This window comes from Spermophilus citellus (assembly GCF_964194105.1).
Source record: "Spermophilus citellus genome assembly, chromosome: 2".
In the NCBI taxonomy this organism is placed as follows: Eukaryota; Metazoa; Chordata; class Mammalia; order Rodentia; family Sciuridae; genus Spermophilus; species Spermophilus citellus.
Window position 1 is genome coordinate 7,137,595 of NC_138183.1, and position 22,186 is coordinate 7,159,780.

The 22,186-nt window shown below is 48.3% G+C and overlaps 1 protein-coding gene across 4 annotated transcripts in view; it reads left to right on the top strand.

Annotated features, from left to right (window-relative positions):
• Positions 1-22,186, top strand: part of ZER1 (zyg-11 related cell cycle regulator) — a gene marked incomplete at its 3' end in the record, with an annotated part of 29,312 nt that overhangs the window by 1,403 nt on the left and 5,723 nt on the right. The window contains exons 2-13 of one of the 4 annotated variants that reach the window (XM_081279013.1): positions 123-205; positions 9,161-9,410; positions 11,027-11,177; positions 11,393-11,829; positions 12,113-12,289; positions 13,196-13,310; positions 13,469-13,615; positions 13,855-14,028; positions 19,895-20,110; positions 20,973-21,014; positions 21,125-21,244; positions 21,886-22,001. In XM_081279013.1, the coding sequence (XP_081135139.1) occupies positions 184-205; positions 9,161-9,410; positions 11,027-11,177; positions 11,393-11,829; positions 12,113-12,289; positions 13,196-13,310; positions 13,469-13,615; positions 13,855-14,028; positions 19,895-20,110; positions 20,973-21,014; positions 21,125-21,244; positions 21,886-22,001 (1,967 nt within the window). In that variant the 5' untranslated portion in view covers positions 123-183. Of the gene's footprint in view, positions 1-122; positions 210-9,160; positions 9,411-11,026; positions 11,178-11,392; positions 11,830-12,112; positions 12,290-13,195; positions 13,311-13,468; positions 13,616-13,854; positions 14,029-19,894; positions 20,111-20,972; positions 21,015-21,124; positions 21,245-21,885; positions 22,002-22,186 lie in introns of those variants that run through there. The other 3 variants (XM_081279015.1, XM_081279014.1, XM_081279012.1) reach the window with 3 other exon arrangements.

Here is a 22,186-nt window from a genome sequence, read left to right on the forward strand (position 1 = left end):
GGTGAAGGAGAGAGTGGTTGGCAAGGAAGTCACAGAAAATTTGGAACCAGATAATGGAGGGCACATGCCAGAGCTGTCTCTGTGGTGCAGGGTCACAGGGTGTCTCATGGGTTCCCTTTCAGAACCGTGCTATTGAAGTGCTGCTGGTGGCTGGAAAAAATACGGATTTGTTTCAGATGACAAATGACCACTGTGCTCTGGCCTTGTGCGTAAGTGCCCTTGTCCCATCTTTGTAACAACCATTGATGAAGCACATACCAAAAAACACCCATAGAGCACCATTGTCAAGTCAATTTATGCTGTTGGTTGTGAGCATGTGGGCCACCTTCCTCTGCCTCAGTCTTCTCATCTGTAAAATAGGGCAGTTGAGTTAAATGAGAGCATTGCTGAAGTATTTGGCACATAGCAGTCCTTAATATGTAGCAGTTGATGATGATGTGGATGACATGACAATGAGGAATTGTCTGTGCTTGTGTCTGTTGCAGAGCCTTTCTTTTTAGCACCAGCTGGTAGTGTCCACCAGCTCTGTATGCTCCCCAGAACTAGTAGGATTTGGGGGCATATTGGGGAGGCACAGTAGAAACTTCCTGACACCCCTTAGTGGTGACAGTGGTTGTGTGTCCTACAGGGATGCTGGTAGGTGGGTCCTGGCTTTTTGGTATTGGTGAGTAGCAATGGAAGGTGATGGGGACTTTTGAAATAGAAGCAAAATTATGTTGTCAAAAGTGAATGCCACTTGGAGGCAGATTGTGAAGGGCATTGGGCCTAGATATGCCATTGGAGTATAGGTGGCCAGTCTACAGGTAGAGGCCTGGCAGAGGCAGAGTCAGAGGCTTCGCAACGTTTCAGAACCACTCTGGCTCTCCCTCCTCCCTGCCAAGCCTAGCTGCAGCATCAGGTCTGAGCCTTGGGCTGAGCATGGCAACTGTAGCTCAGTGGTGGAGTACTTGCCTAGCATGTGTAAGGCCCTGGTTTTCATCCCTAGCACCATGAAAGGAAGATAGGAAGAAACTGAAATAGAGAGGTCAGAGCACTTAGAAGCTGGGAGCCCACATGTTAGAGCAGGCTGTTGTGACTGGAGATCCAGACTATGGACCTGAGGATCTGGGTGTATACCATAGCTCTGCTGCCAGCTTCCCATGTATACTTGGAACAAGTCCCATCCCCTCTCTGGGCTTCAGTTTTCTATCTGTACACAGAGAATAATGCCCTCCTATTCTGGCTGACTCTGAAGGTTACTGGGAGGATGAAGTGAGACAAAGGTCAGAAAAGAATTAGGTGCCCTCCAAAGCTCCCTGCAAAAGTGAAGCGCAGTTCTTTCTTTCTTTCTTTCTTTTTTTTTTTTTTTTTTTTGATATGTGTGTGTGTGTTTGTGTGCATGTGCATGCACATGCGTGTGGTACTGGGGATTGAATCCAGGGCCTCACACAAGCTAGGAAAGTACTCTACCACTGAGATATATCCCTAGTCCTTTTTTAAATTTTATTTTGAGACAGGGTCTCAGTAAGTTGCTCAGGCTGGCCTTGAACTTTCAATCCTCCTAAAGTAGAACAGTTCTTGCATTAGTATCATGAGGATTCTGCAGAAATGTCCTGGGAGCCCCCCTTGGGCAGAGGGATGCTCTTAGCCCTCAGGTTTTTTGCTTGGCTTTAGCACCACTGCTGTTCTCAACTCCTGAAATGTGAATTCAGAGACCCCTGTTGAGTCATCTATTTTGGGACCAATGTCATCATATCTGGTTCAATCAATGAGGCTGGTTTTTCAGTTTCAGAGGTGAGCAGAAGGGTCTCTCTAAGAGTGTGCTCAGGAACCTCACTCATTATAATTATTCATTACCATCTTCCTGCCAGTATTTCATGACATCTCCTCAGCAACCCCATGAGGCAGGTGCAGTTCACAACACACCTTAACAGGTAAGGACTATGATCAATATTCAGTGTGGAACACACTGGCTGGGGAACTTCACAGAGCTCAGGCTCCTTCACCTGCAAGTAGCTGGTCACCCACCCCATGCATAATGGAGACCCCGTGGATCCTGTAGGGGCCCTGCCCTCAGAAAACTTCCAGTCCTGTACCAAAAAAATGATACATGCCCTTGGACTCCTTGCCAGGACGACACAATCATCTGTGCTCAGTGCTCAAGTGCAGAGTTGTGAGGATGCGATAGAGCCTCATACACAGAAGGGAAGCCAAGGCCGGGAGAAACGGTCTGTGCCTGTAGCATGTAGTAATGAGCTTGGCTTGCTGGGGACCTTGTGCAAGTTAACGCACATCTTTGAGCCATAGTATCTTCATCTGGGAAACAAAACAATAACATGCCCCTTAGAGACTATCTATGGCATTGGTGATAACGTCCCTAGAAAGCTTGAAGCATTGAGCCTGTACTATGAACATCGTGCTCGTATCTGTAGGCCCACACGCACGGGCCACATGCGTGGTCTGTCGCAGTCTATGTGGCCACTCAGCCTCAGCTGCTGCACCTATCAATCGTAAACTATAACAACAACTCCTGCCTCGAATGGGGTTGAGAGAATGAAGAGAGGTAACTCATATCGATGGCGAGCAGAGTCCTTGGCGTGTACTTTGTACTCCATATGAGTGTGATCATTAATTAGTTTGATTGCTAGAAGAGAGTCCAGGCAGTCTGATTCCTAGCCTAGCCTAGCACCCCAAAGGCCTGCCTCTCTCTTTTTCACAGTATTTGTTAATTGCTTAGTTATCAAAAGAGGAGGTACCAGTAGCCACCTAGTGGGGATACACATTCCTCCCTCCTTCCATTTCTGCATCTTCCTACAGTAACCTGACCTGCGAATTTAGTCCCTGGAGACCTTTCAGGCCAGGTGATCTCTGATCCTCACTGTACCCCTGCCCCTGGAGATCCCTGGCATTTGTCCTGACTCCCTTCCTAGCAGCGTCCCACCCCCAATCTCTGGCCCATGAGTTACTCCCTCTTGGCAAGCCTCCAGCCTCTGTAAATAGGGCATTTGTCTGGGTCCCCCCACCAGCTCACGGGTTAATATTTCACAGGGTGGGCGCTGCTCCAAGAATCAGAGTTTCTGGCTCCCTCAGCTTCTCTGTCCCCTGAGAATCAGGATGCTGGTGGGGTCCCTTGCTCCCTCCTCCGGTCCTCAGTTGTCTTTCCCCTCTCTTGGTTAGATGGGTGGACCAAAGAGCCAGTGGTTGGTGAGAAGCTGGAGTCTGGCATAGGTTTGTATCCCACCCTGTTCCAGGATCTCAGGCCAGCTCTGGATTAGTGTGTGCGCCTGGCAAACTTATCAGCAAATGGGCTAGCGGTCCCAGCCTAGTAGATCTCCTGTGAGGAGATTCCCACACAGCAACCTGTGCTCTGCTAGATGCCAGGCACAAGCGGCAGGGAGGGTGCAGAGGATGTGCAGGGAGGAGACAGTCCCCATCTCTGGAGCTGTACTGGGAGAGGGGTCATAGACAAATTGTTATGCAAATGATGAATTCACTCCAAGTACAGGGCACTGGGACCTGTTGTTTTGTTGGTTAAATAAGAGACTATACAAAGTAAAGCCTATAAAGAGCTTAGTACCAGTCTGGAGCGCCCAACATGGAGGCAAGGTGGCAGCTGCTATTGCCGCTGCTGGCACTGTCACTGTTATTTTTCTCTTCTCTCCCACTGTCCCTTTCCCCCGGAATTTTTTAAGCTTGTGATGGATTCAGTTTTAGGAAATCTGCAAGAAAAAGGGACTGACAAAAGCATAGAATTCCACCTGGCCAGTGCCTGCCATGAGAATGAGGATCCCTAAGGCCCCAGGAGATGGAGTAGGTGGGGAGATGGCTGCCTCTAGCAGGTGCCAGGCCTGCAGCTAGCTGGGGCACAAGTGGCAGGGTGTTCTAGCCCTCAGGCCTGCCGGCCTCTGTGCCAAGATGAGAAAGGCTTCTTCCTCTTCCAGCCTACCCTGGCCTCTGGCAGCTGGGTTAGCACTGCCAAAGGGAGGTTAGCAGATGGCACCTTCGGCCAGGGTTGTCCTTGGGGGCTTTTGGTGGCCTGGGCAATAGACATGGTGGTGTTTCCTCCACATGGGGGCAGGGACCTGAGATCAGACCTTCAGGAAAGAAGAGCCCCTGCAGCTCTTCCCACTCAGGCGCAAGGCTCCACCTGCAGCCACTGAGCGGCCAGCAGGGTCCTGGGCGCAATGGACCCTTTCCCAACTTCATGGGACTCAGACTTTGAGGCCTTCATCGCTGCTGCCATAAAGACTTGTTGAGACTGTCCTGGGTATCAGGCCCCGCATTGGGTGCCCAGTGCCACCCTTGTTCATTTAGCCAGCAGTCCTGGGCCTGAGCCCATGGCATCAACCCTGCAACCCCCACTTCTAGCCTGTGCTCATCTGTTCCTTCTTCTTAGAACACGTTTCTCTTCTTTTCTCACTACCAGAATTAACTAGGACTCATCTTTTGAGCTGAATTGTGACTTCCGAAGGAGCCTGCCATGATTCCCCAGCCTAGAGCAGGGCCCCTAGTTAGTCCCGCAGAGCCTCAGAACACTGGCCTTCAGAATACTGGTCTACTTGTGTGAGGTGCATTCATGTACTTCCTAGGTGGATGTCTGTCCCCCCAGAGCTAGAACGTCCCAGGAGGGTAAGGATCTTGCCTGGTTTGCTTACTATTGGATCCATAGCACTCAGAGAGAGTTGCTGGGTGCACAGGCCCAGGGACATGATGCCAAACAGGCTGCCGACTTCCTACTCTCATGAGCTGCTGGCTGTCAAGGAAACTAAATGATTAGACTCTTCTAGCTTTGGGGCAGGGCCCACGGAGGATGCGCAGCAGGAGCACCCTGCCAGGTCAGGGATGGCTTTGCAAAGTAAGTACCCTTGGCACTGGGTTATAGGATCAGCTAAATAAGAAGTGAGTTTGGAGGTAGGATGGGCTGGCGTGGTCAGGAGATGCTTTCTGAAGGGAGGACATGAATGTGTATGTAGATGGAGGGTAGAGAAACAGTATTTAGAGTAGAAAGTGGCATAATGAGTTAAATTTGGATGGCTTCTGTTGAAAGAGAATAGACTGAGCAAAGGTCTGAAGGTGACCTGGGCCTAGGGTGTCTTGCCAGTCCAGTGAAGGAGGCCAGACTGACCAGAGTAGGGGGTCAGAAGGGACTGAGCAAGGCAGAGAGCTGGTTCTAATTCCAGAGGCCTTAAGTGACTGCTGGAAGAGTTGGACCTGCTGGTTCCCAGCAGGGTGGGGCCTCCTGGTTCCAGGCTCCCAGTGGAGAGCTGCTGGGTCCTGAAGATCCAGAAACCAATGAAGGCAGAGGATGGACATGCCTGGGATCCAGGCAGCCCACTTCTGGTGCCTTTCCTAAGGGTGTCACATTGCCAATGGGGCAGCTGACACAACAATGGGCCTTGTGGGAGGCCCAGGCCTGGCAGCCCCAGGCTGGAGCTGGGCTGGGACAGACCCTGCTCTGTGTGGAGGCCAGGCAGATGGCGTAGGAGACGGCGAAGATGATAATGATAAGGATGATTTTCTTTTATCGAGTAATTACTACCTGCAGCCACCATGCAAGGTCCTGTCTGTATTATTCCATGTAATCTTCATGCGGTACTATGGGTAGGGGACTGTGACCCTATTTTATAGAAAAAGACCCTGAAGCACAGAGAGGGGAAGACCCTTGCTCAGATCCACCTGCTCTTATGTGACAGAGCTGAGACTTGGAGCTAGGTCCACCCAACTTCACTTGTCCAGCTTGGTCACTGGTGAGTGGTGGTGCTGCGCTTGAGCTCAGAGCTGCTGGCTGCAGAGCCCACAATGCATTGCAGCCTCCATTTGTACAGTGGCCTCTGTCTCCGAGCTTGAGTTTCCCCATCTGTGACAGGGGTTATAACCAGAATATGTTGTGTTCTGTTTGCATCAAGCCGGTACTACACATGTCCCCAGCATTGTCTCATTTGCTCTTCAGCCCTGAGGAAACAGGTCTGGAGAGGTTAAATAAATCACTAGTAAATTTTGGAGTTAAAGCGTTGATCTGTCTGACCACAGAACCTGCCGTTTTTTAAAAACTTTTTTGGGGGTAATGAAGATCAAATCCAAGTCCTCATTCACTGTACCCCTAACACCCTAAAAACTTGTTTAAAATAGTCATCTCTCAGTGTTCATCAGAGACTGCTTCCAGGACCCCTCTTGGATACCAAGATGTCCACGTCCCTTACATAAAATGGTATAACATTTGTGGAAAGCCTATACACATCCTCACATGTACTCTAAAACATCTCTAGATTACTTATGATATATACTACAATGCACCTGCTGAGTAAGTAGTTACACTGTCTTACATGGGGAATAATGACAGAATAAAGTCTGTAGAAGTTCCATGCAGTACAGACAATTAAAAAAATATATATTTTTGATTCACGTTTGATTGAATCTGTGGAAGTAGAACCCCTGGATACAGACAGCCCACTGTGTAACATGCATAATAAAAGGCACACAAAATGTGAGTGCAGAGTTTGATGGATTTCCATAAGCGAACACACTTGTCCCAGAAGCCACTCTGTCACCTAATTCCTGCTTGCCTGTAAAGGTAGATACTACCCTGACTTCTAATACTGTAGACTAGTTTTGCTTGTTTATTTCCTCCTCTTTGATACAGACCTTAATAAGAAAATGTTGGTTAGGGTTTAACTCCTGATTGTCCTAGGTTCTAGAAATTTTCTTTCTTTCTTTTTTTCTTTTAATTTTTTTTTAATTGTTGATGGACAATACCTTTGTTTTATTTATTTATTTATTTTTCTGTGGTGCTAAGGATCGAACCCAGTGCCTCACCCATGCTAGGCAAGTGCTCTACCACTGAGCCACAGCCCCGGCCCCTAGAAATTTTTTCTTTCTTTCTTTTTTTTTGCGGGGGGAGGGATCTCTTACTATGTTGCCCAGGCTGGCCTTGAACTCCTGGGCTCAAGCAATCCTCCCACCTCTGCCTCCTGAATGGCTGGGACTACAGGCATGTACCGACATGCCTGGCTAGAAATTGTTCTTGTTCAACCAATTTAAATGTGACTGTTCAGTCTCTAGTGGTGATCAGTACATTATTAGCTAGATTATCACTTGACCAACTCCTCTCCATTTTTTTTCCTTTTTTTTTTTTTTGGTACTGGGAATTGAAGCCAGAGGCACTTTACCAGTAATCTACATCCTCAGCCCTTTTTATTTTTTATTTCGAGACAGGGCCTTGCTAAGTTGCTGAGACTGGCCTCAAACTTGTAATCCTCCTGCTTGAGCCTTGTGAGTTGCTGAGTTTACAGATGTGCACGAGGCCTCCTGTCCTTCTAAGCATATGCCTTTTTGGTGTCCAGATCATTTTCTTACCTTTATATTGAATTATACATTTGAAAAAGTGCACACAGAATGATATATAGCTTCAGGAATATTCAAAGTGAATATGTCTGTATCCAGCACTCAAATAAAAGGCTACAAGCTCATCAGCACCATAGAAACCCTCTTCCAGAGTATTGCAAGTTCAAGGCCATCCTCACAATTTAGTAAGGCCCTGTCTCAAAATAAAAAATAAGGGGCTGGGGATGTGACTCAGTGTGACGCTCTCCTGAGTTCAGTTCCCAGTACCAAAAACAAAACAAAGCAAAAAAGAAAAGAACCAAAAACAAAACAAAGCAAAAAAGAAAAGGAAAAGAAACCCGCTTCCAGTCACCCTTCCCATCTAAGGAACCACAGATTAGACTGCGGTTTTGAATTTAAAGGAGTGATACCTAAATGGATTGATATAATGTATACTTTTGTGTCCAGCTGCTTTACTTGTGTGGTCCATTCAAGCTATTAATTAGATTGTGATTCTCATGGCAGTGCAGTTCATCTGGTGAATATGCAATATTATCCCAATCTCAGTGGACATCCAGGTCCTTTTCTGTTTGGGGCCATTTCATGGTGCTGTGGCTGTGAATGTTCATATACAAATGTTCATCTCTTTGGTTATCTACCTGGGAGCAAAATTGCTGAACCTTGAATATATGTATATTCAGCTTCAGTAAAGTGTTATAACAGTGTTTCGTTGCACTCTCCATGCACACTGATTTACACTCCCACTAACAGTGGACTTCCGTTGTTGCATGTCTTAGCCAATGCTAGGTACTGCCGGCCAGTGGTAGTGGTGTTGTTTTCTCTTCTGGTTCTGGAGATTGAACTCGGGGTGCTTTACCACTGAGTTACATCCCCAGCCCTTCTTACTCTTTATTTTGAGACAGAGTCTCACTAAGTTGCTCAGGCTGGCCTTGAACTTGCCTCAGCCTCCCAAGCAGCTGGGATTACAGGTATGCACCACCACACCTGACTTTAGCATAACACTTCCAAGGTCCAATGCTACATCAGTATTTTTGTGAATGAATAATATTCAGCTTTTTATGGCTCAGTGATATTCAGCCTTTTGTGGATGAACCACGTTTTGTTCATCCCTTCATCAGTTGATATCATTTGAGTTGTTTCCATCTTTTGGTTACTACAAATAATGCTTCTATGAACATTCATGTACAAGTTTTGACATCAACATATATTTTTATTTCCCTTGAGAGGCACCTCCATTTTTAGTCATATACCATGAGATTTGAAGATATTGTGTCTGTGAAGCCCTGGCACTGTTCTCCGCAGAGGGAACTCTACACAGATGAGGAAGGACCCCACAACACAGGTCACCTTGCTGTAGCAGTTAGGGTCTTGAGAAGCAGATGGTGAAGGTCCCTGTTATCCCCTCCCAAGCAGTGGTCCTCAACACAGATGTCCACCCATAGGCATTGTAAAAATCAAGGAAACAGTTGGACAAGGCCCCCCTTCTTTTTTTTTCCTAAATATTTATTTTTTTAGTTGTAGTGGACACAGTATCTTTATTTCATTTTTACATGGTGCTGAGGATTGAACCCAGTGCCTCATACATGCTAGGCGAACGCTCTACCACTGAGCCACAAGCCCAGCCCAAGGCCCCCATTCTTTGAAGGTCAGATTGTACATAGATTGTGGCACAGCAGAGATGGGTAAAAGAGGGAATCAAGAGTCCTGGGCCTAGTGCTACCAACCTGCTAATTTGAGTGTGATGTCGGGGGCCTGTTTCCCTACTCAAAGAATGGACATAGGGCAGCTGATGCTTCTGACCCTTATCTATGGTTCACTTGGCTTCTTTCCCATTCCCCAGGCTGTAGCTCTGCCAATGATCCCTTGAGTACTGGGGAGTCACTGTTGCCCTTGGGGCCCTTGTCCTGGAGTGGCCACCTGCCTGCTCCCAGCATGGCGTCTGATACGCCCGAGTCCCTGATGACCCTCTGTACTGACTTCTGCCTACGCAACCTGGATGGCACCCTGGGCTACCTGCTGGATAAGGAGACCCTGCGGCTACATCCAGACATCTTCTTGCCCAGCGAGATCTGTGACCGGCTGGTCAATGAGTGAGCAAGCCTCAGGGCTGGGACAGGGTGGGGGTCTTAGCATGAGTTTGTGCAGAGATATTAGGACCATGTGGGTGCAGGAGAATGGTGTTGTATCCGTAAGCATAAGAGTTTGCCTGTGTGCATGTTGGTATGTGTATACAGGGATGTGCACATGAAGAAATGGGTATTTATACATATGTGGTATGAAATTGCATGTGTACATTTAGGGATGAGATGGGGTAAGAGCCTGCGTGTAAATGAAGGAGTTATGTGCTAACCCGTGTGTGTGTACTTCTATGGGTGTCTGCACCTGTGAATTAAGTGAACACAGACACATGGGTTGATGGGCTGCTACTAGAATAATGGATCCATGGCCAGAGATGAAACCATCCAGAAGGTTTTGTTTTGTTTTTTTGTTTGTTTGTTTTGTTCCAGGGATTGAACCCAAGGGTACCTAACCACTGAGTCACATCCCCAGCCCTTTTTTATTTTTTTAAATTTTGAGACAGGGTCTCATTAAGTTGCTTAGGGCCTTCCTAAATTTCTTTCTGGCTTTGAACTTGAGATCTTGCCTCAGCCTCCTGAGCTGCCAGGATTACAGGCATGCACCACTGCGCAGGGCCAGAAAATCTTTATGTAGCCCCTTAAGGGACTCTCCATTGCTCGGTGCTCCTAGAGGCAGATATAGCTCAACCAGGAAGCTTGCTTGCACTGAAGGAAATTTCCTGAAGGGGAATAGTTAGACCAAAGAGTTGGATAGCAAAATGGGAACTGTGTGGGAACTGAGGATAGAGCTGGACTCATAATGATGTCCTGAGGGCAAAATGTGGGTCAGGCATGGTTGGTCACTTTGCCGACCAGAGTTACTTTTAATTTTACAGATAAAGAAACAGAGGTGCAGGGAAGTTCAGTTATTTTTTTTAAATATTTATTTATTTATTAGTTATTGGCGGACACAACATCTTTGTTTGTATGTGGTGCTGAGGATCGAACCCGGGCCGCACGCATGCCAGGCGAGCGAGCTACCGCTTGAGCCACATCCCCAGCCCGAAGTTCAGTTATTTATATGAACTTTCCCAGGTAGGGAGCCAGCAGGCAAGGATTTAGATTCAGAGCATTGAGCCCCAGACCCCTCCAGCAGCCCAGGATTCTGGTATGGGCTGATGCCTCTGTAGGCTCTTACTGAGGGTTTGCCCTGTGCCCAGCTGGGAATCCAAACCCCTTGGTTTCATCCACTTGTTTGAAAGGTCTTGGGAAGGCCTGCAGGTGAAGGCAGGTGTCCTTTGGGGGAGGTGGTACAGGTATCTGTTTGGTGGGGTGTTGCTTAGGCTTCTGGGAGGAAGAGCTTGGGATTTTGTGTTGATTGAAGCCCCTGCATCACTAGGTTACCTTGAGAGCTACCATTAGACCTCTGGTTTCTGGGGCATCTTCAATCTCACCTGTAGTGCAGTCAGGATGGAGCCAAGTTGAAGAGGAGGAGGAGGAGGAGGAGGAGGAGGAGGAGGAGGAGGCGGCGGCGGGGGCAGCGGCGGCTGCTAGGGCGATTCTGCCAGTCTTCTTGGAGAGAAGAGCTGTGTTCTGAAGGAGGCCCTGGGTTCTGGGCCCTTCTTGGAGCCAGGTTTTCTTCTTCCCAGGTATGTGGAGCTGGTCAATACCGCCTGCACCTTCGAGCCACACGAGAGCTTCTTCAGCCTCTTCTCTGACCCCCGCAGTACCCGCCTCACCCGGATCCACCTCCGTGAGGACCTGGTGCAGGACCAGGATCTGGAGGCCATTCGCAAGCAGGTAAGACTGTTCTCATCAGGGCACTGGTCACGGATAGGGGAAGTTGGCTGAGAGAGTCAGACAAAGGCAGAGACAGATCCGGGTGCCTCCCGCACAACCATCCAGTGCCCAGTGCCCTTCCCACTGTGTGAGCCCCTCCCCAGTCACCTGGAGGTCAGGGCAAGGCCGCGGGCAGGGGTGGGTGTTAGTGTTGACGAAGCTGTGCCTGATCCCAGGACCTGGTTGAGCTGTACCTGACCAATTGTGAGAAGCTGTCCGCCAAGAGCCTGCAGACATTGCGGAGTTTCAGCCACACCCTGGTGTCCTTGAGCCTCTTTGGCTGCGCCAACATTTTCTACGAGGAGGAGAACCCGGGGGGCTGTGAAGACGAGTGCCTCGTCAACCCCACCTGCCAGGTGCTGGTGAAGGACTTCACCTTCGAGGGCTTTAGCCGCCTGCGCTTCCTCAACCTGGGCCGCATGATCGATGGGGTCCCTGTGGAGTCACTGCTACGGCCGCTCAACTCTCTGGCCGCCTTAGACCTCTCAGGCATTCAGACGAGTGACGCCGCCTTCCTAACCCAGTGGAAGGACAGCCTGGTGTCCCTTGTGCTCTACAACATGGACCTTTCAGATGACCACATCCGTGTCATTGTCCAGCTGCACAAGCTGCGGTGAGCTGCTGGCCTGAGCTCCCTGGGCAGGGCAGAGGGGACGAGGGTGGTGTCAATCCTGGAGGGTTCAGGGACCCCTGACTAAACCCAGGGTGGGGATGCAAGAGCCAATTGGTTCCTTAAACTCAGCCCAGAGTTTCAGTCAGATGAGGACTGCTGAGGGCACCTGGGTCCCCTCAGGTTTTTCCCAGAATGACCTGGAGTAGTTGTGGCAGGCATGGGCCCTCCCCTGCTGTGGACTGAAGGAGTAGGGCTCCTGACCTAGCAACCCCCCAATATCCAGACACCTAGACATCTCCCGAGACCGTCTCTCCAGCTACTACAAGTTCAAGCTGACCCGGAAGGTGCTGAGCCTCTTTGTACAAAAGCTTGGGAACCTAATGTCCCTGGACATCTCTGGTCACATGATCCTGGAGAACTGCAGCATCTCCAAGATGGACGAGGAAGCCGGGCAGACCAGGTAGGACCCACGTCTGCGGTTGCTGGTCAGGAGCTGATCACCAAGCACTTACTAAGGGCCCCTCCGCCAAGGGCTGTGCTGGGCTGGGATGAAGAAGCAAATCAGACCTGCCCACTCTGCTCTGTGAGTCAGTGAGGACAGACATTTGGAGGACTATGGCCCTGAGGGTCAAGAAAGAGAGAGAAGGAGAAATGGGTTTACCAGTTTCTGAGTTTGCCAAAGGAGAAGTTTTCCAGCAGAGGGGTCAGTGTGTGCAGGGGCTGCAGCCAAGAGCATGAGAGACCGGAAAGTCGCCAGCTGTTCTGAGGGAGGGCACAGTGTGATAAGAGAGGAGGCTGTAGGATCTGCCCCCATCAGGTGTCTCTGGAGAGGCGTTGGTGCCTGGGTAGCTTGATGGAGAGGTCTCTTCAAACCCAGCCACCTGTAATTAGCTTTGGCTTGTGGCCAGTTCCAGCTAGCTGGTGTTTGCCTGATGAGCTTGTCCCTTTGCGATTGAGGGTAAACCCTAAGGACAGCACAGCTTGACTAGAGTGGCAGTTGGTATATTCTAAGGATGGCTGCAACAATACCTTCTGTCCCACATATTCTGCTACAGTGTGACCTTGCCACCCTTCAATCAAGTGGTGGGGTCTAGGTCTGGGGTTGTAGCTTAGTGGTAGAGCGCTTGCCTAGCACATGTGAGGCACTGGGTTCAATCCTCAGCACCACATAAAAATAAATAAATAAAGGTATTAAAAAAAAGAGGTGGGGTCTATGTCCCCAACCCTTAAAAGGGAAAAAAAAAAAACTTAAAAAGGAAGTGTCTGGAGTGCCTAGGAGAGAGAACGTTAAGTAGATGCCTAGCCACTCTTGGGGAGAGGCCCAGGTCAGGCCCCAAGCCACTGATCCCAGTACACTCTTTCCCAGCATCGAGCCTTCCAAGAGCAGCATCATGCCTTTCCGGGCTCTGAAGAGGCCACTGCAGTTCCTCGGGCTCTTTGAGACCTCCCTGTGTCGCCTCACACACATTCCCGCCTACAAAGTGAGAGGCGGGAGTGGAGGGTGCATGGGAGAGGGGGAGCTCTGGGAGAAGGGAAGCCCTGGGTGGGGCATGGCAGTGTCTGGGGCCAGAAACCAAGCTGGGATCTGGGGTCCCACCCTGGCCTCCTCTGGCTTGTCCTAAGCATACCCCATCCCCAGGTAAGTGGTGACAAAAATGAGGAGCAGGTGCTGAATGCCATCGAGGCCTATACGGAGCACCGGCCTGAGATCACCTCGCGGGCCATCAACCTGCTTTTTGACATTGCACGAATTGAACGCTGCAATCAGCTTCTGAGGGCCCTGAAGGTCAGCCCCAAACTCTAGACCCTGCGCATCCCCAGGGAGCAGCCAGTCACACGTTCTGAACCCCAACCCCACCCGACAGTGCCTGCCTTGCTTCCCCCTGGCTTCTTCCAGGCCCTGCCCTCCTCCCAACCCCCTCCCTAGGCCTGCCTGCCCCAGAGGAGCTGCCAAGCCCCCCTAGTGCCCACCTGTCGCAACTCTCACAGCTCTTCCAACCCATGCCCCACCCTGTCTTAACACAGCTGGTCATCACTGCCCTCAAGTGCCACAAATATGACAAGAACATTCAGGTGACAGGCAGCGCTGCACTCTTCTACCTGACCAATTCAGAATATCGCTCAGAGCAGAGTGTCAAGCTGCGCCGGCAGGTCATCCAGGTGGTGCTGAATGGCATGGAATCCTACCAGGAGGTGACGGTGAGACCCCTGCCCACCACAGCCCACACATCCTGGCCTAGGCATCCCTTTCCTGCCCCCTGGGCCCAGATACAGTGCTTCCTTACCTGGCTCTGTGTGCCTCCTTCCCAGATCCCCTTCCCAGGGCAACCCTCTCTGACTCCTGGATCTGGCACTCAGGTTCGCCAGAACACAGCCCCATCAGTGGTCCATGACCCACAGTGTCTACCCTCAGTCACTTTGCTCCACATGGAGTCCAAGGATCCTGGCCTCCTGCCTGGGGGCCTCAGGCCTGCTGTTTCTGCCCCTCTGCCCCAGCACACTCTGTCTTGATGTATTCTTTCTAGTAGCTACTTCTCTTATAAAAGTAATAAAATTTTTTACCATACAACAATTATAGTTACAGAGGTTAAAAAAAATAAAATAAATATCTCCCCTAATCCCACCACCCAGAGATAATCACCATTGCCAATGGATACATATTGTTCTGTGTTTTAGTCTGTGGATGTGTGTTTAGTAAATGGGGTAATTTTCAAAATTCTCTGTACTATTCGTAAAATATGAATGTTTACATTAATAGTGTCTTGTGAATGTGAGCATCTCTCATGTCAGCAAACATGTCTTGTAACACATTTGTGTGTGTGTGTGTGTGTGTGTGTGTGTGTGTGTATGAGAGAGAGAGAGAAAAGAGAGAGAGTGTGTATGTTTGTGTGTGTGTGATGGAACCCAGGGCCTTGTGATGCTATGTAAATGCTCTACCACCAACTAGCCAAATCCCCAACCCTAACAGTTTTCTTTTTTTTCCTGGTACTTGGGATCAAACTTGGGGCCTTGCACATAAGCAAGTACTCTACCATTGAACCTACATCCCATCCCCAGCCCACAAAAAAGTTTGGGAGGGATACTAGGGATTGGACCTGCATTCTACCATCAAGCTACATTACACTCCCAGCCCTCTTTTTTCATCTTAAGATAGTCTCGATAAGTTGCTTGAACTTGGCATGCTCCTGTCTCAGCTTCCTGGGATTATAAGCCTTTGCCACCACATCCAGCACAATTTTTTTTTAAAGAGAGAGAGAATTTTTTAATATTTATTTTTTAGTTTTCAGTGGACACAACATCTTTTTTTTTTTTTTTTTTTTTTTTTTTTTTTTTTTTTTTAGTTTTCGGCAGATACAACATCTTTGTTTGTATGTGGTGCTGAGAATCAAACCTGGGTCACACACATGCCAGGCGAGCGCACTACTGCTTGAGCCACATCCCCAGCCCCATCTTTATTTTATTTTTTATGTGGTGCTGAGGATCGAACCCAGCGCCCCGCGCATGCCGGGCAAGCGCGCTACCACTTGAGCCACATCCCCAGCCCTCCAGCACAATTTTTTAAAAATACTGTCTCTTTTCTTATTAAAAAGTAAGCTATCTAATGCTAAAAAAAAAATGATTAAATCTTTGCTGGACACAGTGGTACACACCTGTAATCCCAGCAACTCGGAAGGCTGAGGCAGGAAGATTCCAAATTCAAGGGTTGCCTAGGCAACTTAGCAAAGTAAAAAGAACTGGGAATGTAGCTCAGTGGTACAGGACCCTAGTATTTAATCTCCAGTACCAAAAACAAAACAAAAAAAGCTAAAAACAAAATACCTCAAATAATACAAGACTGAATTGTCTAGAAATTGAAAATCATTCATAGTCTGCTCCAAGCTCCAGATACAGCTGGCTCTGACAATTCAGTTTTATAATTGTTGACCCCAACATGGTACCCACTGTCCTTTTCCACAGAGTGACCACTCAGCCATGGCCTCTAAGGGAGCATTGAGGCGATGGCCGAGCCCCATACCACAGGCTTGCAGGTTAGGGCTCTGCCAAATTATTGAGTCAGGTTCCCCGTGGTGGAAAATTTAGGTTGCTTTTTAATCTTTTACTTTTCAGTTAATTGATCATCATCATAATGTATTTCTAGAGTAGAATTGCACAGGCAATGTGTGTGCGTGTTTTTAAGCATCTGGCATGTGTTGCCACATTGTGCCCCAGAAAGGCCCATGTAGGGACACACCCGCTGCAGGGATGAGAACACCCACTTCTCCAGCCTTCACAGTGATTGTTCTTTCTACATTAAGATCAATTTTATAATCAGATGAAAAGCAATGTCTTTTCTTTTTGTACTGGGGATTGAAAGCAGGCACTTTGTCACTGAGCCACATCCCCAACCCTTTTTATTTTTTATTTTGGGACAGGCTCTTGCTCAGTGACTGAGGCTGGCCTTGAGTTTGTGATTCTCCTGCCTCAGCCTCCTGCCTTGTTGGGAATACAAGTGTGCACCATTGCACCTGGCTGGGATATATATTTTTAAAAATATTTTTTAACCTTATCTTTTATTTATTCTTGTTTTAAATTATTTTATTTTATTTTTATATTTTTAGTTGTAGATGGACACAATACCGGGATTCCATCTCTTGGGTCCCCTTCTTCCTCCGGGAGAAGTCTTTTCTGCTGTCCTTTAATAAACTTCTAATTTTCCACTCTGAAAAAAAAAAAAGATGGACACAATACCTTCATTTTATTTGTTTTTTATTTTTTTATGTGGTGCTAGGGATCAAACCCAGTGCCTCTTGCATGCTAGGCAAGCACTCTACCACTGAGCCACAACCCTAGCCCTTATTTATTCATTTTTTTATGTGATGTGCTAGGCAAGTGTTCTACCCCGTTTTTTTTTTTTTAATGGAAAAAAAATCTAATTGGAAACTCCCAGATGAATAAATAAGCCCTATAAAACAAATGGCAATTAAAATAACAAGATATCACATGTAATCTTAACAGCATGTTGGTACTCAACATTGACCAAGGAGTGCAGAGCACCCTTATACTTTCTACTGGTGTGGGATGAATTGTACAGTCTTTTGGGGGACAATTGGAAGAACCTATGAAAATTTTAAAGGTATCTATTTTTCAATCCAGTTAGAAATGGATACTGGGGCTGGGCATATACCTGTACACAACTGTAATCCCAGTGACTAAGGAGGCTGAGGCAGGAGGATCAGATGCTTAAGGCCAGTGTCAGCAGTTTGGCGAGACTCTGTATTAAAATAAAATAAAATAAAAGGACCAAGAATGTAGCTCAGTTGTAGAGCACCCCTGGGTTCAATCCCCAACACCAATAATAATAATAATACACATACACACACACAGACACACATATGTACACCCTTATTTGATTAAGTAGAAATCAGAGGAAACTAAAATACTTTAGGAATAGGGTACTGGAAAAGTAACATATGGTCCAGCCACACAATGGGCTATTATGGTAGAATCCCTAGGTCCTGGGCTGGGCTATGGCTCATGGGTAGAGTACTTGCCTAGTGTGTGGGAGGCACTGGGTTTGAGCCCCAGCACCACAGAAAAATAAATATAGGTATTGTGTCCATTTGCAACTAAATTTATTTTTATTTTTTTTATATTTATTTTTTAGTTTTAGGTGAACACAATATTTTATTTTTATGTGGTGCTGAGGATCGAACCCAGTGCCTCACACATGCTAGGCAACTGTTCTACCTCTGAGCTACAGCCCCAGCCCCATTTGCAACTCAATTAAAAAAAAAAAAGAATCTCTAGATCCTACATGGAAAAATGTCCACCTCCTCCCCCACAAATATATGTTTGTATTTTCATGATGGAAAAAATCTAGAAGGATGTGCACTATCATTAACAGTGATCATTTCTGGGGAATGAAATGGGAGACTTTTCTGCTCGGATAGCATTATATGAACTTTTTTGTGTGATGCTGGGGATCAAACCTAGGCCCTTGTGCATGTAAGGTAGGCACTCTACCAACAGCTATATCCCCAGCTCTATATGAATTTTTACAGCAAATAAGTATTGCTTTTATAATTTCAACTTTTCTTTTTTTTTAATTTTTTTTTAATATTTATTTTTTAGTTTTCGGTGGACACAATATCTTTGTTTGTATGTGGTGCTGAGGATCGAACCCTGGCCGCACGCATGCCAGGTGAGCGCACTACTGCTTGAGCCACATCCCCAGCCCAGCTTTTCTTAAATTAAAAAATAATAATAATAACAGGCCTGGCACCATGGCACACACCTGTAATCCCAGCAGATTGAGAGGCTGAGGCAGAAGGATCACAAGTTCAAAGCCAGCCTCAGCAATTTAGTGAGGCCCTATCTCATAATAAAAAAGGGCCAGGGATGTGTCTTAGTGGTAAAGCTCCCCTGGTTCAATTCTGTACCAAAAAGAAAAAAAATGGGAGGCTGCGGACAGTGGTGCACACATGTAATCCTAGTTACTCAAGGCTGAGGCAGGATCATGAATTAGAAGCCAACCTGAGCAATTTAGTGAGACCCTGTCTCAAAATAAACTTTAAAAAGGGTTGGTATGCTCGGTTATAGAACACTTGCCTAGCATGCATGAAGCCCTGGATTCCATCCTCAGCACCTCAAAAGAAAAAGAGTGTGTGTGTGTGTGTGTGTGAGAGAGAGAGAGAGAGCGAGAGAGAGAGAGAGAAGCTTGTTGGAGGAAAAAAAAAACTAAAAGTTAATCAAGGGTTATGTTCTCTAAATTACATGTTTAATAAACTATGGTGAACATCCAATAAAGGAGGAAATTAGATGGTAAGGAAAACGTGCTGACACTGTAAAACTACATGTAAACCTGCAGACAGTGTGGAGAGCAACTGAGCATGTGGAGCAACCAGAGCCTCAGACACTGCTGCTAGGAGTATCGACTAGCATGGCCACTCTGTAAAAGTTGGGCATTACCTAGTAAAGTTGAAGATATGCACACCGTGTGATCCAGAAGTCCCACCAGGCATGTGGGCCCTAGAGTAGCCCATGCCATGTACAGTACACTGTGTATAGTGGCCAACTGTGGAAGTCATGTAATGTCCATCAGCAGAGGAATGGATGGCTCAACTGGAGTACCATTCAATGGAATACTATATTGCAGTGAAGTGATCTTGCAAACTGTTGAGCAGAAAGAGCAAGGAGACCCAAGCGTGATGGAGCACTCCTGTAATCCCAGTGACTTAAAAGACTGAGGCAGGAGGATCACAAATTGAAGGCCAGCCTCAGCAAATTAGCAAGCCCCTGTCTCAAAATAAAAATGTTAAAAAAGGGTTGGGGCCATAGCTCAGTGGCAGAGCTCTTGCCTAGCATGTGTGAGGCACTGGTTCGAGCCTCAGCACCACATAAAAAATAAATTAATAAACAAAGATATGTGTGTCCCTCTACAACTAAAACTATATTAAAAAAAAAAAAGGTCTGGGGATGGGGCTTAGCAGTAGAGTACTTGCCTAGCACGCGTGAGGCACTGGGTTTGATCCTCAACACCACAAAAAAATAAAGATTATTGTGTCCACCTACAACTAAAATATTAAAAAAAAATTAAAAATTCTGGGGATGTAGCTTAGTGGTACTGGGGATTGAACTGGGTTCAAAAACAACAACAAAAACCAGAAACGCAATAAGATGAAGAAATAAGAAGGGCTGGGCTGTAGGTCGGTGGAAGGGTGCCTGCCTAGCATGTAGGAGCCCTGGGTTCAATCCCTGGCACCACAGAAAGAGAGAGATTGACTGATTTCCTGGGTTGGGGGCGGGGCTAGCTCTTATGGTCAGGAACGGACACATGGGGACTTTTGGGTTTGTCAGTGTTGTTTCCTGACACAGGTGGTAGCTACCTGTGTGTTCGTTTTATAATTATAAAATCATGCACTTATGGTTCTTCTTGCATTCTTCTCTATGAGTATTTCTTCCAGAGAGCCTGGACCACCCAGCTCAGGTGACCTCGTGCCTCCTGAGAGCACCCTGAGCCCTGCCCCTGAGCTCTGCTCCCGAGTCCAGCCCTGAACTTGCTCTGTTTGTCTCCCACCCTGCCCAGGTGCAGCGGAACTGCTGCCTGACCCTTTGCAACTTCAGCATCCCCGAGGAGCTGGAGTTCCAGTACCGCCGGGTCAATGAACTGCTGCTCAGCATTCTCAACCCCACCCGGCAGGATGAGTCCATCCAGCGCATCGCCGTGCATCTGTGCAATGCCCTGGTCTGCCAGGTGGACAATGACCACAAGGAAGCCGTGGGCAAGATGGGCTTTGTCGTGGTATGTGTGGCTTGCTTCTGCCTGTCACTGAGGAGCCCTGCCTGCCACACTCCATCATAGACCGTGTGGGTGGGGGGGACTGGGGCTGGATGTGAGGAGTGGGGAGGAAGGTACATGGAGGCAGGAAGGATTTAGACTAGACCAAGGAAAGCACTTCCTCCTCCCTTTTCTTTTTTTCCGGTGCTGTGGAATCAAACCCAGACCCTTGGGCATGCTAAGCATGTCTCTCTCATTGAGCTCATCCCCAGCTCCTGGAAGAATTTCTTAGTGGTGAATGTTGCTTATGACTGTGGATTCCTCACCCTTCTCCCATCCCCTGCTGCTCATCTATCCGGTCCCACTTTACAAGTCATTGTTGCCTCCTCAGACCAGATTGGTGTTCCCATATGCACCCAGCCAGATGAGGCCAGCACATTCCGCGTGGGCCTCCCCTCCCCTGGCCCAGCTAGCTCTTGAGGGAGAAGCACGGTGCTTGTCTGGGGTCCCTGTGTCCACAGCACTTCCCCACCCAGGACAAGCCACTCCTCTCCTGGGCCAGGAGCCAGTTGAGGAGCATAGAGAAGGCTGACGAGGATTCCCCTCCTCTCCTATTTTGCTGAGGAAGCACAGGCTACTAGAGGGAAGGCCATGGCCAAAGTCACAGCGAGTCAGCTCAGGGCTGGGACCCACACCCGGGCTTCCTGGTGCCAAGTTCCAAGCACTTGTGCTTCCTGAGCCTTCCAGTAGCCTCCCAGAGCCATATGGAGATTTGATCTTGTTAGGATGTGTTGGTCAAGAACGGATCACCAGCTCTCCTCTCCATTTCTGGGGGCAAGCTCGTTTGGAGCCCGGCCCTCTGGCAAGTTCCTTCTTCCACCCACAGACCATGCTGAAGCTGATCCAGAAGAAGCTGCTGGACAAGATAGTAAGTCGGGTCTTCAGGAGCCACTCCGCCCTTCCCCCAGCCCAGAGGGAAAGGCTTGCCCGGGGACGTCCATGTGTTATCCAGGTGCTGAGCCCTGCCCCTCCTCCCAGTGTGACCAGGTGATGGAGTTTTCCTGGAGCGCCCTGTGGAACATCACAGATGAGACGCCTGACAACTGCGAGATGTTCCTCAATTTCAATGGCATGAAGCTCTTCCTCGACTGCCTGAAGGTAGGGTCCACCTTGCAGTGCAGGTGCCCCAGGTGGCTGTGCAACGCTCTCCTGACCCTAGGCTCCCCCGGCTAGACCCATTAACACTCCTCATGGGCTCCCACGGGCCACCTCATGGGCCCCCCAGCCCAGGATTGGCTGGGAACAGGGCGAGACCCCCCTCACCTGCTTGGTCTGGCTGGGACTCTTTAGGGCCCTCCTCCCACCTCCATGGGAAACCCAGCCCCATCCTCTTTCCCAGCCATCATTTCTCAGGTTGCCCACGCTGGCTGGAGTCCATCATGGCATCAGCTGGACAGAATTCTGTCCAGTAGGACGATCTGTCAGCCTAAAAGCAGGCTCTGATCCTCACTCTAGACTTCAAGGGCATCCCAGAAATGAATATTCTGAGCCTTGGTAAATGGAACCATGTTTGTCGAGAGCTCAGATCTCTTCTCAACCTTTGTCTCATATAAGGATCCTCCACTTTTAATCCCTTATTGAGAGTGCCAGCTGCCCTGGTCCACTGGAAAGCAGGAGGCCTATGGTAACCCCTTTGTCTAGTTGGAATGGCCAGATAGATGCCCGCAAGCTTTCAGGTTAATGCGCCAGAAACTAAGTGATTAAGTGCTAACTGGCTGCAATGGCTCTCATTTTGCCAGGAATTCCCAGAAAAGCAGGAACTGCATCGAAATATGCTGGGACTCTTGGGGAATGTGGCAGAGGTGAAGGAGTTGCGGCCTCAGCTAATGACTTCCCAGTTCATCAGCGTCTTCAGGTTGCCTTTCCCTTTTTGCCTTGGCTGCAGGGATACTTAGAACTATGGTCTGCTCGGTTGCCACACTGTTTCTGGCCTAGGTTTCTGTTACAAATGTAGCCTTCCCGCTGTAATGTGTTTCTTATTCTTTCAACTTTCTACAAATGATCCTCTTGTAACTCTCTTAAGTAACCTCAAATCCCTTT